Here is an 18,129-nt window from a genome sequence, read left to right on the forward strand (position 1 = left end):
AGCTTAACGACTAGTAAAGAGTCTTACCCTGAGTATAATTGCACACATCTACTGTGAAATGTTGGTTTGTCTGTCATTATACCCCCTCCTCCTTAATGGTACTGTCCACTTTTGTAAACACCTCACACATTTGCACATTCCTGCAGAGCAGACGAGAACAGATAAGCTTAAATCAATAAATATACCTGAATACTAAAGCGCATCATTAAATATCTTTCTATCTTCAAGGCCATTATGCATCCATTAAGCACAAACGGAATGGTGTTTCCCCCTCTGTTCATCATGTGCAATGTATCTCAAACATCTTAATACAGTTTTTCCTAACAAAAATAAAAGGTATTTACAATTAATGATTACACAGCTGAAAAAAGTTAGTTAGTAGACAGTATAAAGAAAATCAGTCAGGTAGTATTTAGACAATTAATTTTTATGTACCTTTTTAAGCCAAAATGCTAAAACATATTTTTCTTGGACTCTCAAATGTGAATATTTGCTATTGAATATCTCTGAGTTTTGGACTGTTTGTCAGTTTGAGCCTTGGGAAATTGTAATGGGCATTTTCATTGACATTGTGAGGTATGATTAATCAACTGACTGAGAAACTACTAAGCAGATTAAACATTTTCAGCCCTAAATTAATGCCCCTTCATAAAGCCACTATGGCACACAAGGAAATCATTTAATTATTTGTTTATTTAACAGGGACCATGCAGATTAACATTGTTACATACACATATGCAATGCAACAGATGTGATGTATATAGGGCATCTAGCTGAAGCTAATTTGTGGCCCGCATCCCTGGTTAGGCTTTTAAATCTAGGATAAATCACCCAAACAAATAAGCTGATGAATCAGAATCAGGATAAAAACAACAGGACAGATAAAACCAAATGTGTATATGTATGGCACAAAAAAATAAAAATAAATAAATTTGGCAAAAACTGACAGGGAAAAATGCCAATGAGAGAATTTCAGAGGGTTTATTGTTTTATAAGCAGAAAAAAAACACAAATTGCGGATGTGTCAGTATGTCTATAAAGAAATATTATAAACATTATTGTGGAAGTATAATAGCAAGTACACATTTGGATATTACTTTTAGGACATACACACAAAGCAGTACAATAGGATTACATGAAACATGAACTGGCACATCACTCTCCCGAAGGTCATGTGAAGGCCTGCAAATGGGTCTAAATAGATTATATGGATAAACACATCCCTTAAACACGCAATCATTATTTATAAACTGGTAGTATATATCTATATATACTTGATTGATATTTTTTCTCTCTTGAAAAAGAAATACCCTCTACATCCCTTTTAAGGTCAAGAAGAATCAACTGCAGGCATGTATTGTACAACATAGTAAAGGTAATAACACTGAGTAAAAACTGAAAGTCTCTGTATGAAAGTATAAAAATTTACCTTCACAGTTAACCACCAATTTTATCAACAGAGAGACCATAAATTGCTATGGCCAAAGCTGAATTTGCAGGGAAGAGCGGGAGGTGATAAAACAACAACAAAAGCACTGTCTCTTTGAATCTTTCCCTATCGTAAAAACCATCACTGTGATGGAGTGAAACACACTTTATTGCAGCCTTAACATGCACTTTCTACTCAGACAGGACAGCTAAGTAAAAGAAAAACAAATCAAACAAGGCAGAGAGAAAATAAGAGACAAACTAAAAAAAACAAAAAAAACAAAAAAAAACAAAAACAAAATTATAGCCTTCAGTATACTGTGTCACCGTATCGTTTGTCCTGTCTGCCTCATCGTTCAGGCACAGTCATGTGTTCCAAAGTTCTTGACTTGTTTCATCTTAGTATTGCTTTTATCCTTTGACTCTCCATCTTCCATTTCTTGTATTCTTGAATTAATTCTAACTTCCCCACCCCCCCAACTCCCTCCTTTCACCACCTCTAAGAGTTGAGGTGCTCCACTTGAATGGTGGATGCTGACACAGTGAGACAGAGGTCCTTGTGGGAAGTAATGTCAGCCACACTGACTGGTTTGTACTGGATGTCACTGGCAGACACTGTTTTATACTGGTGCAGGTCAAATGGACAGGGGATGTTTTCTGTCTGGGGGTAGTTGCTTTGGGTCTGTCCTTGTTGGCCTCCTCCCGCTCTTCCGCTCCCAGCTCCCCCGGGCCGGACCGATCCTCCATCTGCGCTCTCTACCCGGCTCTGAGCCCCAGCCTGGCCCTGGGCCTGGCTTTGGTTCTGGTTCTGTTGTGCCGCGACTGCTGGTGCAGTCAACTGGTCTGGGTTGTGTTTCTCCATGTGTTTCACCAGATACGTCTCCTGAGATGAGGGGAGGATAGGTAGAGGGGAAACAGTGGACACATGACTACACGGTGTAAAGTAGCTGCCAGGTGTCTGTTGCCAGTGAGGCGATTCATAGTGTTTCATGTAGAAATGCTCTTCAGAAATGGACATTTGTCTTACTGAGGTATAAGTGCGGTTGCAGAGACCACAGGAGTAGATCCTGGCGTGTTTGACAGTGTGTGTGGACATGTGCACCTCCAGGCTCGCTGCATCTATGTATCCTTTATTGCAATTGGAGCATTTGTAGGGCTTGTCCTTGTTGTGCTGACGTCGGTGGGACTGAGAAAAAAATGTTAATTGAAAAAAGAAAAATGCTAAAAAAGTGTCGCAGTACAGTGTAGAGTTCTGTAGTACAGGAAATAACACGACATATATAACAATAGACATGACATGCACCGTTTGAGAGGAGAACTAAATTCTGTCACACCTGTAAATTTGAGAGCTGCGTGAATGATTTCTCACAGCCCGGATGGGCGCACTTGTATGGCCGATCTCCGGTGTGAATCCTGCATAAAAACACAAGCAAACACATACAGGTACAGGTACTCACACTCCTATCACTTTCATGGTGATCTAACCTGGCTGCAGAAAGAAACAGGGGCAGATGAGAAACCCAAGACCAGTGATTTGCTTACCTGTTGTGTTGCTGAAGGTGACTGAGCTGTCTGAAACACTTTTGGCAGTAGGAGCAGGTGTAGGGTTTCACTCCAGTGTGGATGCGGACATGTTGAGCCAGGTAGCTAGAGTTGGCAAATGACTTGGTACAATGGGGACACTTGTGAGGCTTGGACTCTGTGTGATTCCTGATGAGGGCAGACAGAGAAAGGGACATGAGATTGTAAGGGTAGACTGAGACACATACTGCTTCCCTAAGGAAATCATGGAGCAATAAAGTATTTGGAAACTTTAAGCAAACATCATCTAAGTAGTGTCAGAAGTAATTTACAATGTGTTATTTAAAATTGCATGTAACATGAACATCAACAGAACTGTACATCTATCCATCCGGGCCAGCTTTTAGAATTCAATATTTGAATTTAAACACAAGATGTTCTGTTAAAACTTATTAACGAATGGTAAAATGTTTAAAAATTATTACAATTTAATAATTGGAATTCATCAGTCAAATCAACATGCCTCCAGCAGAAATGACTGTGAATTGATTTGAGGACACCCAAAATGAAAAACGTGGGAAAAAGAAAAAAAAAAACAAAAAACAAAACAGCATCAGCATGAAAGCAGAGCATGGCAGCAAAGGATTTATGTTAAGCGTCATCATTCAGTGGAGAAAGAGAGAAAAAAAAGCATCAATAAGATAAACAATAACACAGTGGGTTACATGGTGAAGCTCAATGGAACAAAGTCTGTCTAAAAGTTTTCAGTTCAACGCGTATTTCTAAATGTGCATGTGTGTGTTTCTGTGGAGGAAGCGCTGGCAGAGAAAAGATGACAGAACATGCAGACAAAAGAAACATGTAAAGGCATGTAAAGCAGGAAAAATATGATGCAGTGCAAACAGTACACAGGGAGGGGCAAGAACTGTGCACACACACAAGAAAGAAAGGGTCAAATATTCTCATTGTATCAATTCGTATAACAAGGGCTCCATGCATTTTAAATGGCCATTCTGATTAGTGTATAAATTATGGAAAATTTTTTGATGGACAAAACCCAACTTAAAAGGTGTGATTTGAATTCTAATCTTCTGAAAAGGTCACTTCTGGATGGAAATGGTAGCATGCGAGCCAACATCTACATGGCAGTGTAATATGCATCTGCACACCACTCCACTCTCTTCCCCAGGGAGGAGGAAGAAGACACGAGTCTGGGCTCCAAGAAGGAATTTGGCAGGACAAGTTAAGAGGACAGGGAATATGGTACAGGGGTTGGTAACAGGGAAGGGGGGGAAGGGGAGGAGGGGGGGTCTGCAGTACCGTGTGTGCTGCTGTAAATGACTGAGCTGCCTGAAAGATTTCTGGCAGTAGGAGCAGGTGTAAGGCTTGGCCCCGCTGTGGATGCGGATGTGCTGGGCCAGGTAGCTGGAGTTGGCGAATGACTTGGCGCAGTGAGGACACTTGTGAGGTTTGGCCTCTGTGTGCGACTTGGAGTGGATCTGCATATCAGACTTACTGAAGAAGGTCGCCGCACACATCCGGCACCTACAGGCGGAGAGACACAGAAATGGGGACGGGGGACGGGATGGAAGAACGAGGGAAGAAAAAAAGGATACATGTATAGAAAAGGAGATCCGAGAAAATAAGAAAAGATGAGATGTGGGAATATTAGGAGAGGGTGGTGGAAGGAGGGAGGAAAATAAAGCAATGACTCGCAGACAGAAATAAGACATGACAAAAAAATGAAAAGAAGAATGAGCAATAAGGGAGAAATCGATGAGAACAGAAGTTGGTTCAGTCAAATGTTAAGAGACATGTAAACATAGGGAAAGATATCAAGGGAGATATCAGAGAAAATTGAAGGGGAAAGGTACACCAATAGTATAAAAAGTGAAAGAGCAAGACACAAGAGTGCTTGAGAAGTCACAACTGAAGGAGCATGCTATATAAAGGCAAAGAGGACAGTAGAGGGCAGTTCATGCCCAGTGTGCGCACAGAACGTCTATGGAGCACTGATGTATTTGTATGTCAAATACATTAAGAGAAGGAAATCAACTGTCCACTACAAAGCAGGCAGGTTCTGCCACATCATGCAGTGAGGTGTGTTTAGAAGAGGTGTCTGTGTGCGTGTGTCAGATGCTTTATAACTAGCAGTGCCTAGTTCATCTACAAAAGCTGAACATCTCTATGCTGATTTTCAACAGGACACAGAAGAACAGGTGTGCTCGCATTCCACAGCTAGAGCAAGGAGAAACGGGGGGACACAGCAGGTGTTGCTTGTTTTTTTTTTTTGTTTTTTTACCTGTATGTCTTAGTGCTATCTTTTGGGCCATGGTCTTCATCTTCATTTGAGAGGTCATATGGGTCTCCACCGTGATGCTGTAAAGACGCCACCTGTCAGAAATGAAATTCTAACTCATCCGATGACCTTTTTGTATCTCAGATTTAAATCTGCTTCTTTCCTACCTGACTGCCAGCTGTCAGGTGAGCCAGTATCAGCGTCTCATTCCCTGGTCCACCCACAGGACCGACCCTGGACAGCGTGGTCTTCTTCTTTCTGCCTCGTTTTGAGGGTGCCGGCATCACAACAACGTGGGACGTCCCATCCCCCTCTTTTTTGTCTACAACAGGATCAAAAGCAGCACGTTAAGAGGAGGGTGTGTTTTTGCTAAAAGCTGATGTGTGGCGCAGGAAGTGCTTTTTTTTTTTTTTTTTTTTAAATGTGCCTCTTTCACATGTAATTGACTTTTGACTGAGCAAGGACATAGAATCAGAATAAAAATAAGTTCCAACTGATCTAATCCTAAACAAAGAAAGGTTAAGGAACATCTCAAAATGGTAAATGGTGAATGTGGTTTCACAGAGAATATTAGAAAATTAAAAACACACCAATATACCAAGCTGTGACAGCACCTCTTGCACATGGATGATATTTTTGGTTTTAATTTAAAAGGTAGAAACATAAGTTACTAACAAAGCCTGGATAAGAAATTTAATTATTTGCTGCTCATTCTGTCAATCTCTTGCTTTGTATCTCCTGAGATCAATATGTGCTTTGAAGAAAACTCTGAAGAAAATCAAATTTTATTTTCTCTCACAGAGCCCAGGCCTAATGAAAAGGACACTCAGAAAAGCTGGCAGGTCTGATCATGTTCGAAATCTCTAAAACAAAATTAAACCTGGCAAAGTTTATTTCATCAGCCCACTTTTTCTATAAACCTTTTTAAATTTATAACTTTGTACTGAAATTAGAAATTGTGAAGAGAATGTGTGTGCTTCAGTGAGGATTTGGTAAATGAAGGCCAGAAGCTTCAAAGCATCAAGTCAAAACTCTTATTTTTTACATTTTAGAAAACATGTATTAGACATATCGTATGCTTGGTGCGTCATTATATGTATTCCACCTGGTGAATGGAGCGCTGAAACAATCATGGTTGTTGCTGGATGACCGGAGACGAAGGACTGAGAGGAGGTGGGAGAGACAAGTGTTCCCTGAGGAGTTGTGATGACCAGACCCGCTGCGCCCGGACAAGAGGGACAGAGACAGAATCAGCAAGAGACAGAGAGAGAGAAATACTCACACTTTACTAAGGAGACTGCAGGCAGCGAAAAATACAAGAATTTCAAACTTGATAACTCTGGACAGTTTTCTTTCCAAAGTTTACAGTTTAAGATGAAAAATTCTTTCTCCAGAATTTCCTGATATTCAGTTTCAAAAATGTATTACCGACACATTATGTGCATTAGTGTTAAGACAGTGCTACAAAAGAGTGTCGTAGTACAGTGCTACATTATTTAAGAAAAGCCCTGAGGTTGTAGCATGAATTGAGACAGACAGGGATTCATTCTACTGGAAAACTTTGCTCTCAGTCTGTAGTGCTGCTCAGAGGTCCTATGTGACTGAAATGTCAATTTGAACGCGACTAAATAATTTAATGCACCATTGTTAAATGATGGTTCAGAACTAAACTTATGGGATCATAGTCCAGCCTCAACCTTTGGTCGTGTTCTGCTTTGAAATCATACTCTGATCATTAGATGTTATGTCAGTGGATAGTGATTTAAACAAAAACAGTCTGAGAAAGCCCCCGAGGCTTCCCCCCACGCAGAGACAGACTCACCTGCTGTCATGATGCCTGTGGAGGGGACAGGCAGCACCGTGATGTTCTGGGTGCTGTGAGGAGGGTGGAGGTGCGCCGCACTACCAGCCTGCCCTCCTCCATCTGTCTTGGCCCCAGGAGTGGGGATGGTGAGGAGAGCTGTTTGGTAGTGGGATGCAGAAGAAGGAGGGAAGGAAGCATTCTTTTCCTGTTGCTCTTTCACCTTGTTCAGGAACATGGCATTCTCAATCTGCCGGGAGAGAGGAGAGTTTGTCATTTGATTTGACACTGATTTGACCAGACTGGACCCCCCCCCCAAAAAAAATCCTCCTCTTCTAGTCACATATAGTTTTAGATGATTGTTGGTGCGTAACAAAAGGAACGCCTACTGAAATAAAAAACTTTGAAGAATGACTATTCATGCTTCAATACAAACTTGTTTATCATATTATTTGCCCTGATGAAAAAACACACTTTGTGTGTGATGTCCAGTCTTACCTGTCCTGGCACAGTGGGGACGGGAGACCAGAAATATGATGAATTAAAATGAGAATCTTCCATCATTTCTGCAACACAAAAACAGCAAGAATTAATGACTTTACAGACTAAAAATATATACCAACAGGCCATAGGACAAAGCAGTTAAAGGCACTTATCCAACTGTAAACAAAAGTGTAATATCATATATAATACATAGTCTATACTTAGACTTTATGGTCATTATAAATGTTGTACTTTACAGTGCTGATGCAGTGGACAAATATTAGAAAAACCTTTTGGTATGAGGCAGTACAATTAAACTGCACCACAAACTACAGCTGACAAAAGCTGAAACCATTCCAACAAATACTGAGCATTATAACCTTTGTGAAGGTTGAATTTATCGTAGAGCTGTTGTATTAGCCTGCATTATTTCTAACTGGGTATACCTAATAGTACATGTGGCGCATTACCACCAGAATGATTTAGAAATAGTAATAAACACTTAAGTGGCCTATTACTTTTCAGTCTAAAGGGAAAGCCCTCATTGAGGCCAGTGATTTCCCACACCTACCTACGAGCATATGAGATCAATAATGTTTGTCTTATAAATACTGTGTCTTATTTTTAAGGGTTTATTCACAGAATATTACATGGCCCCAGGTGTCCTGGGTGGTAATTGCATTAAATGTTAATAAATATAAGAATAGGCACTTTGTAAGCAAAATATCAGGTGAGCTAATTAAAGTTGTATTTTATATTTAACATTAAAGATCAGGTAATAATCCTGGACCCACTGCAAGGTCCTTATTATCATCAGCCAATATTGTGCTTTATTGGTGCATATCCCCCAAAAGAATTATAACAAGCCTTTTTTCACAGTAGGTATTCTGACTTGTTATATAAGGGGAAAAAAGTTCATGTGTTACTAATAACATTAACTACTCCTCTGTTCAAGTGTCTCAGTAAGTCATGGCAGTGTGAGCCAGCATGCTCGAAAGCAGTATCCTGAAACTGAAGCAGCTGTTAACATCTGTGACTGCTCTGCTGTGACATGTCTCCTTTGCAAATCCCTATTAATCAAATTGCCGCGAACTAAAAGTCACACAGTGAAGCTGGGGTTTTTGAGGGCCCCTGAAGGTGCGCGACTCCTGAGGCGGTTGCTCACTTTGCCTGGGTGGCAAGGCAGCCTTGGGCCCTGCAGGATCCTATCGGCAAAAGTCCAATTAAACAAAAATTTAAAAAGATATGAACAAAAGTAGACTGACTTATGAGACAAATTATAACGATTTAATAACCAGCGAATTAATTACTTAATGACCGAAAGGGAGAGAAAAACCATCCATGTGGTTTGAAAATCTGAAATAACACGTTCGTCTTTGAGGTTAAGGTTGTCTTTGACTCAAATACAGGTGCAAATTCATAGGTGCACAATAGAGATTATGCTCCTAGGTTCGTTATAACATCGATTATGTATTGTAATAATCAACTTTCTTCACTGGACTTCACCTGTAAGGTATGGCTTTCATGGTTTTGAGCGCGAACAAACAGTAACTGACAACAATTATGTGGTATTTGCAGCAGGTCCAGCTACTTAGCTACAAGTTGGCTCAGCAGAGGCGAAACAAAACAGCCAATGTCGCCAACTTTAATGAAATGCTTCAAATAAAGATATATGTTAATGTTTACAGTAAGCCATAGCTCAACAGCAGGACTCCATTTCGGTTCCTTGCATGTTGGTTAATCAGGCCCGACGTGCTGATTAACATACAGTTAGCAGACGGCACAGTGTGTCTGTAGTGCCCTCCTGCCTGGGAAAAATAACAAGCAAAGCAAAAAAAACCAAAGGATAAAAAAAACTGAAGCGAAGAGAAAAAAACCAATAGACCATCCTCACAGACTTCCGGCTGTGGAGACGGGTGGAGAGGCGGCAGCAGAGTCCTGCAAATCTACCTAAAATTTACAACCGACTGCATGGAGAATAGTGGCGTTTACCGGTGCCGACGACTGCGTCTCCCTCCCCGGAACTCCCGTGGGCCGGGACGATTGGGACACAGTTTCCAAATCTGTCCAAATTCCTGCAAAGCACTTAAGTTTTTTTCCCTCTTCGCTTTTTTTTTTTTTTTTTTTTTTTTTAGATTTTTTTTCCCCCTCCGGTTGAGCAGCTGCCTCTTCTGAGCTTCACTTCCTCCGGATAAGGTCGTCAGACAAAAGGAGTCTGTATTTTGATGTCACTTCCTCTAACTGAGGGCCAGTTCATTTTTAAATTTATAAAATGTAACGTGTCCTCCGTCACCTGGTTGGTGTCCCCACAACAGCGCTAAAAGGGAGAATCTGCACGGATATTGTTGTTTGTTTGCGTTTACTTTGTAACATTTCAGCTTCAACTTGTGAGAGAAGAAAGACAGTGATGATGCCTTCATTTGCTGTCGGAAATTACACTGTCAGTAGGTGTCAGGGTTATTGTAAAGTTTTTCTCAGTGTTATAAATTCATTTTAAATTCATCGAATGAATAGACTCTTTCTTGTTAAAAAAAAAAATAGGGCCTGTACAATTAATTGTTTATCAAAATTGTTGCTGAAAAAAATATTTAATATGTTAAATAAAATAAACAGGCGTTATTGGTGTTTTGTAGTTTTTAAAAAAAAAAATCTAATTTACGAGTTGGAAAATCAAAAATACGAGCTGAAAGAATAGCCCTTGAAGGCAGCACGGCTTTGCTTTCTCTGTCCTCCAGTGGTTAGAATCACTTTTAGTCCCGGTGTGTGAATAAACCGAGTCAAACATTCAACCCTCCAAAACACAACCATATCCCTGTAAAAGAAGAATGTGAATCGGTAAATGTGCAGCACAATATGTAGAGTTATATTTCTTATTCACAGCTTTCAAGGCAGCACCATCGCTGTTCACATGATGGCGCTGTAAGGACGGTTATATATGTGTGAAGAATCGTCAACATCCGGCGACACGTCCTCCTAACACAGCACCGAGCCGTGTGACACATCTTTATTTATTTAAACCTCTCCAGTCTGTTCTTTTAAAGGCAATGTTGTGCATTTGACACTTTGAGTAGGTTGAGAGTCAGTCAGGGAGTTTAAAGTGTAATTAATCTGCAGCGCCTCAGACAAGAACAGTGCTGCAAATGGGGGAGGTGAGGAAGCTGCAGAAGAAGTTGAGACAGATTGAGAATCTGGAAATAAAAGTCAGTCTTACCCCAGAGGAGAGATTCAAGGTACAGAAACACTTCATCTGGCTTTTTATTTTTTGATGTTATCGGTGTGAATTATGCAAATCCTGAATAGATTTCCCGCAGGCGTAACAACAGGTTATGACTGCACCTCAGACTTCATTACAGCAAATGTAAAATAATAATACTAATAATAATAATAATAATAATAATAGCCTAATTTAAATATCCATCTTAAGCATATTGAAGGACAGTCTGGAGCAGAGCTGCATATTCATACACCACACACTCCAGACAGTATTACAGTATAATTACTCTCTACAAGATCTGGTGCAAAGTAGCCAAGCTCTGGTTAGATAATGTTTTATTGATGCTGATATCTTGTAAATTTATGAACTAAAGTCTCTTAAAGTTGCCATAACAGCGCTGGCATCATAAATAAAAAAAACATGCAATTATCAATGCATTAATAATAACGTGTGCGTGTGAGTAATCTGACAGCTTTTGCCCCGGGAATTCACAAGATGAGAAGCTCACACTTTGAGCATCAGAATGAATAATAATCAGGAACTTCAGGAAAGCCTCGGTTTGTTAAAGGGCAGTGTTTGAATGTTATAAGTTATGAGCATGCCCTATAGCAGTGTTTTTTTTCTACACTGGACCGCCCTCACATGGCTAATTGGAGACAGGAAAATAAATGCATACAGCAGTGTCCTACACATGTACAACTGAAGATCATTTGGTAGTGAGGGTTTCTGGTACAGTACACAGTGTGAATATCTGTGAATAAACTGCATTTTCTTTTGTACGAACTTGTACTATGTTAAGCAATGTCCCACAACTAACCAGAAAAATATTTTCCCTATAAAGGAATATAGCCCTTAATATACAATGGATTATCTCCTTATCAAAGTAAAATAGCGACACTTCATGGATTTAGACTTACCACATTTGCACTTTTACAAAGTTGGAAGTCTAACAAATAGTGGTGGAACATACTATAACTAAATACATTTATTGTCAACTACGGTCATTTTGTGGAACTTTATATGCTACTTGTTTTTAGAGGGAAACATTACATTTATTTCTCTACTACATCAGACTTGGCAGCTGTAGTTATTTGTCAGCTCTCCAATTGAGATTTTACATACAAAACATGATAAATCCATAAATAATAAGGCATTTGTGTTTGATAATGATGTATGAATATAGATTAAATTAATGAACTAAACCAACAGTATAGAACAAAGCTATGAAATGGCACTGACACAGTTATGCATCAATAATGATGGATAGGAATTAAAAGAGGGTATTTTTACTTTAGATACTTTACTTTGAATCACATTTTGCTGGCATTACATCTATGAAATACTTCTGTACTTCTACTTCAGGAGATTTACCATAAAAAGGGTACTTTCACATTGAGGTATTGCTACTTCTACTTAAGTAAAATATCTAAATACTTCTGCTACCAGTGCTCACAAGGTAAAAAATCAAAGCCACAGATATCCTGACTTTTAGTCTCAAGTATTGATAAATTCTCCTGAACATTAGTTCCTACATGTCCCACAATGCAACTCAGTATTCTCTTTTTTTGTAGTCACTCTCTACCTGGTAAATGTCCATATCTTGTCAAACCCCCAAACCTCAGTTTTTTTGTACAAAATTGCTGTCTCTAAGACCAAGCCAAGATAATCCTGATCACAAGGCTTTAGAAAGCTCCGCCAGAGCCACAAAAGACATCATACAGTCACACAGGCTGAATAGTACTTGACAAGTAAAAAAGAAAACAACTGTGTACTTAATTGTGGAGTGCTCCTTTAACACAGGAAACAGCCACCTGACATCAAGTTGCCATGCCTAATTCACCCATTCATGCATATTTCATAACTCACAATCAGTCAGGGAGTACTGGCGTATGTCGCCAGTTGCAGCCTAATAAATCAAGACAGGCTGAGTATGTTTGGTTGTGCATATAAACAACTTGTGGATTTAGTAGCTTGGTTTACAACCAATCTCGTGCCTTCTTCCCTCTCAGATCTCCACGAAGGCGGAGCTGCGTTCCAGATTGGCTGAGCTTCAGCTGCAGCTTTCTGGCCCGCAGCAAACTCTGGGGATTGTGGGAGACGGAAAAAAGGAGAAGATGAAAAGACAAGTGTAAGGAAGTGAGGGAGAGGTACCAGCAAGGGGGGGGGGGTCGCAGATGGAGAGAAACATAATCCTTCAAAAGCAACAACATTCACTTTGAAGCCTTTGATCTTTTTGTATGTCTATCCAAACACACTGGAGGTCAAATACTGTCACGCTTTAAGAAAATGGGAACTTTCTGCTGCTCATAATGTGTCATGTAAACATCACTCAGGGATGTCATCCTCCCTATTAAAGCTCCTCCAGGGCTTTGTGCAGATGACTGAAATCAGCATGTGTGGTATTAACATCAGACTGCATGGAACGTGCTTATTCTCTAATACGCAGACTAGGAGCTCATTAAGAAGTACAGTTTTTGTTTGCATGGGACTTGGAGATCCTCTACAGGTATGCTCGCTGTCACAGAGGATGCCGTGTGCAGTTTGCATCTTGATTATTCATTCAGCTCTTGCTTTCTGCGCTGGCACAGGGAGGATGCTCCTGGGGCCCTTCCATCACAAACGCCTCCAGCCTCCAAGATCCTTAAGGGAGAAGAGGAGTCCAAAGCTCAAGCAACGCCAGCTCCGACTGCCAGGCAGAGGGAGACAGGAGGGGGAGCAGAGATAGGCAGACAGCAGGAAAGGACAGAGCTGGCCAAGGTGTCAGATCATCTGCGAGACGTGTCAGGAGGATGTCCAGAGTCTGACAAGGAGCAGCAACTACGACAGGAAGGTGGGATAATTAAGAAAAGTGGCCGAATAGATTGCGGACAGACGGCTAAATGTATAATACAATGCCTTAATTTGCGGTTAATATCTAAAATCTGATTATACATGTGTGCCCTGAGGAGTCTTTACAAGCCCATGTGGCTGCCAGTATGAAAAACCAACAGGCTGCATTTGCTTCCCTGAAGACAGGACCTACGTTTTGCATCCTTGGAGCTAAATTAGCCTGACACTTTGTGGCAGACTAATCCATACTGAGGAACTGTGTAGATTAATAAGATGGGGTGCTGATGAGTCAACATTGCTAATTGCACAAATCATTTCTTTCACAGAAGCTGAATTTACATCCCTCAAAGCGTCTTGGGAGAAGGCAAAGTTTCGCTTGAGGCTGCTGGAGGGTCACAATGACATAGTCACCTGTGTGGTTGCTGTTGACAACCTGGTGGTTTCTGGAAGGTAAAGCGACAAAGATGCCCTGATTTGCATAATGGATGTGCAAAGTGAACATTTCACCCAATTTATCACTTAATATGCTCCCGCTCTTTTCCTCGCTGTCTGACATGTATTTGTTTTTCCTCCCCCCTCCCCCACCTCGCCCCGAACGCTCGGCTTCAATTCTCCTGCGGTTTGTGTCGAACGCCTTTTAACTGTGCTTGTTTTCACCACCTTCTCTCACTCACTGGCTCTTAACTCCTCTCCCGTCTTCCTGTGTCGCCCTTTTCCTCACTCTGTCCATCCTTCTCCTCACAAGCCGAGACACAACGGTGAAGGTGTGGCACGTTCCCACAGCAACTGAGCACAAGAACCTGGGGGGTCACACTGGCGGGGTTACCTGTCTGTCTGCGCCCCCCCCTGAGTACTGCAAGAGGCTGGGTGAGGACACACACACACATCCACGTCCTTACATGTGTGCCGACTACAGCTGAGTAATGCCTGTGTCCTGCAGTCTGGTAATTATAGGAGCAGTTCATCAGATCAAACCCAGTGAGAGATAACCTCACTAGACACTTTATAGAGTTCACTGTCTGTCTGAAGCAGGCAGCCTTCCATCACTTGAACTCCAATGGCCTCTCCGGCTCTCCTCCCCAACTTAAAATACTGAGTCTAGAAGCGCAGCCCATAAATGATGCAGCTCAGCCGAACTATAGTCACACTGTACTCATCCACTAATTATTTGTTTCTTTTTTTAAAATCATGTCTGTTCTCTCTTTGCGTCTTCCTCGCAAGCTGCCTCTTTTTTTTTTTCATTTTGTGCACCATCACTTATTTACAGCTTCCTCTCAGCTAAATCTTTTTGTCCTCATCTCTCTCTCTCTCTCTCTCTTTCTCTTTTCCGATCCATGTCCCTTCCTCCTCGTCCTCCTCCTCCCCCTTCTCCATCCCCTCCCGCTCTTTTGTCTGTGTTTGCCCTCTCGTCAGCCTGGTCCCTGTCTTTGTCCGACAAGGAGAGGTTTATTTTGAGTGGCTCGGCAGACTGCTATGTGAAGATCTGGGCCCTGAGCATTGGTACGCTTAACCACACAAACATGCACACACAGATATATAAATATATATATTTTAAGGTGGACGGTGCCTTAGGGCTCTGTCTGGGAAACGTGTGTGCGCACGCGTATGGTAATCAATGTATGCCCGGTTGACTGGTGGTCTGTATCTTGTCAGTTAAATTAGTATTTTCCCATTACCCCCAGGGCAGTGTGTTAAGTCTATCTACACCTTCAATGCTGTGACTGCTCTCTGCTTTGTGCCAGAGGAAGACGGCTACATCGTCACCGGATCAGGTGTGTTTTTGTGTGGTCAGTAGGTGTGTGGGAAAAACTAAGAGCTAGTGACACAGCAGATAGAATAATTGGGAGTTAGAAGTTGTCGTATCACATCGTATTTGTATCTATTTCCGCACATGTGCGTGCTCTTGGAGCAGACATATACACACGCTCTTGTATGAATGCATTATTTCATACCGACGTGTGTATGTCTTTGCTAATATGTAGGCAGAGTCCGACAGAGTGGCATCATCTGCCAGTGAGTTAGTCAGTGCAGCAGAGGGCTATCAGGGTGAATCAGAGAGATGGAGGCACAACAGTTTAGGCAGTCAGGCTCAGGTGGGTCGACCGTGACCAACAATAATGACTGCCAGCCGCCTGTCAGCACACGTTAACCTCACACTCTGTCACCCTGCAGACGGGGGGAAAGTTCAAGCCTGGAGCTGGCACACTTTCGAACACTGCCAGTCAATCAATGCTCACCAGGAAGCAGTCACCTCTATCCAGGTAGGTGGGTCACTCACCTGCTGGCCATGACACACTGTCCACCCTGAGGATGCTCAAGCTGCCTTCATTTTTGCAGACTCTTTTTAAGGACACAAAAACATGCCAGTGTTTCTCTCTCTAAAAGCTGTCTGAAGTAGCTTTAGAAGTCTTGATTATTAATTTGTAGAGAAAGCCTCTTCTCAGGAAATCAGACGGCTATATTTCTACACTCTCTCCTCACACAAGCTTTCCTTGTTTATTGCTTTCAAATGGAAATCAAAGATATTTGATGAGATGTAAGCTCGGCCAATTTTAGAGAGCATACTGTACATATTTTGAACAAAAAGGCTTTTTATGAATATTGAAATCCACAGCTGCATATGCATATTTTTTTTTTCAATTTGCAGTCATCAAAATGTGCCTAAAGCATTAAAGCGTAGCGCATCATTGTCATCCTCTTTGTTGCTTATCATGCAAAGCACACAATCCATTTATAACCAGCATCGGCACAGAATTGTACATTTTGCAACTGTTCGTACACTTCTTTTCAAATTACACAAACATACATGTTCTCTCTCTCACACACACACACACACACTGGGTGAAGACTCACATCACCATGACAACCGTGTCTCCTGTGCCCTCCACAGTCTCAGGGTCCGCTGGTGTTCAGCGGCTCGGCCGAGGGAGGGGTGTCTGTGTGGGAGAACCAGTGTTCGGATCGAGACCCCCTGAGGCTGCTGCACCACTGGAGCGGCCAGGTGACAGGCTGCAGAGGGGGGCCGGGTGGGCGTCTGACCCTAAGCCCGCGGGGAGACAGAGTGTTCCTGGCTTACGGTCAAGCCTGGCTCAAAATCCTTCACTGGAGGACAGGTGAGCTCTGGAATGGGATGGGCAGAGCACAGGTGTGTTTGTGTGTTGGATAGAGAGAAAAAAAGATAAAGCAGATGAAGGAACATTTGCATAATCCTTCTACCTAACATCTGTCCAATTATCACAGGAACGACATCCAGGCTGACCAATCACAGCAGCATCACCGGGGTAACAGATTGTGTCCACCAGACAGGAGGCCTCCTAATTGGCTCCTGCTATGATCTGGCGAACGGAGCGAGCACTCTAAATTGTGAGTCACAGAGTAAACCATGTGCAACTAGAAGTTACTCACTGCGCTCTGGGAGTATGACAGCACAGAAAGGACTTAAGACAAAAAATCGAAACCACTTTGTTTTCCTCTGTTGACCTCCATTCCCTTCATCTCCTGCCTCCAGTATTCTCTCTGCCTCAGTGTCGGTACCTGGCCTCTCTGACCTGGCCTGATGCCCCCAGAATACTTTGCTTTGCGGCGTGGACCACGGGGAGTGGAGACCACCGGTGGGTCAGCGGAGGTCGTGATCTCATCGTTTGGGAGCAGCTCCCCAGCTCCGGGAAGCAGAGGTGGGTGCAACACCTGTCAACACTACTCAGTAAAAGAGACTTTAGCCTGACCTGATCAACTATATTCCACGTTTGAATATTCATTATTTCTTCTGAGGTCAATTGCATTGCTAATCCTGGAGGTATACTGGGATTTAACTGACTTTGACACACACCTCTATTGATATTAGGTGTTTAATTAATTGTGGGTGTAAATGTTACAGAGGTGACGTCACAGTGAAGAGAGACAGTCAGTTGGATTCCTGCTTCCTGGAATCAGAGGAGGACACAGAAGATGATGAGGAGACTGATGGTACACACACACACACACACACACACACACACACTGCAATTTCACAGTTCTTCAGGTCTTCATTTACTGACTCATGCTTAATGACTAACCGTGGCATTGCAGATTACACTATCGTGTTAATTTTAGATGATGCATGTTGAGACGAATCTGTCCAACCTCCTCGTCAAATTTAGATTACAGGGATGACGATGACAGCGATGAAGGAAGAGACACGCGGTCTGACGGCGCGGAGGACGGAGGGTCCGGCTCGTGGTTGCGCTGCGTCCTCCAGTGAGTGCTGGTTTCTCAGTCTTGAGGACACCACGGCCTGCAGCCATGAAGAGGAAATGAGAGGGGAGGGAGTGTAGTGACAGCGAAGGAGGGTGCAGGGGAGTGAAGTGTGACAGACTGAGTGTCAGCATCGGGGAGGGAGCATATGGATTGAGAAAGTGTGTGTGTGTGTTTGTGTGAGTGCGAGTGATAGGCAGATTGTTTTCTATGTAAATATTATTTCCACATACAATAAAGCTGTCACACTGTGACTCTCACCTTCAAATTTGCATCTCTTGTTGGCTTTTTTTTTTTCATTTCAATTTGACCCTGTCTCTT

At 42.1% G+C, this 18,129-nt stretch overlaps 2 protein-coding genes across 7 annotated transcripts; one reads left to right on the top strand and one right to left on the bottom strand.

Moving 5' to 3' along the window:
• Window positions 1–675: 675 nt before the first annotated feature.
• znf384b (zinc finger protein 384 b) lies at window positions 676–10,055 on the bottom strand. 6 transcript variants are annotated; one of them, XM_018672317.2, is made up of 11 exons: window positions 9,525–10,015; window positions 7,548–7,615; window positions 7,071–7,299; window positions 6,354–6,467; window positions 5,416–5,570; window positions 5,252–5,328; window positions 4,270–4,494; window positions 2,971–3,138; window positions 2,763–2,841; window positions 2,456–2,614; window positions 676–2,311 (listed from the first exon to the last, which is right to left on the bottom strand). In XM_018672317.2, exons 2-11 carry the CDS (start codon window positions 7,611–7,613, stop codon window positions 1,928–1,930), a joined length of 1,656 nt encoding a protein of 551 aa, XP_018527833.1. In that variant the 5' UTR covers window positions 7,614–7,615; window positions 9,525–10,015; the 3' UTR covers window positions 676–1,927. The 6 variants fall into 6 exon arrangements, with proteins under 6 accessions (XP_018527833.1, XP_018527832.1, XP_018527831.1 ...); XM_018672316.2 differs by having other exon boundaries at window positions 5,252–5,343; window positions 9,525–10,011; XM_018672315.2 differs by having other exon boundaries at window positions 676–2,614; window positions 9,525–10,055.
• A 410-nt stretch (window positions 10,056–10,465) lies between these two features.
• si:ch211-154o6.3 (uncharacterized protein LOC563854 homolog) lies at window positions 10,466–18,076 on the top strand. The gene is made up of 13 exons (XM_018672409.1): window positions 10,466–10,762; window positions 12,756–12,874; window positions 13,335–13,576; window positions 13,902–14,025; window positions 14,321–14,442; window positions 14,989–15,075; window positions 15,258–15,347; window positions 15,748–15,836; window positions 16,466–16,688; window positions 16,816–16,938; window positions 17,084–17,249; window positions 17,453–17,541; window positions 17,715–18,076. Exons 1-13 carry the CDS (start codon window positions 10,673–10,675, stop codon window positions 17,813–17,815), a joined length of 1,665 nt encoding a protein of 554 aa, XP_018527925.1. The 5' UTR covers window positions 10,466–10,672; the 3' UTR covers window positions 17,816–18,076.
• Window positions 18,077–18,129: the final 53 nt, after the last annotated feature.

This window comes from Lates calcarifer, linkage group LG15 (assembly GCF_001640805.2).
Source record: "Lates calcarifer isolate ASB-BC8 linkage group LG15, TLL_Latcal_v3, whole genome shotgun sequence".
Classification (NCBI taxonomy): domain Eukaryota; kingdom Metazoa; phylum Chordata; class Actinopteri; family Centropomidae; genus Lates; species Lates calcarifer.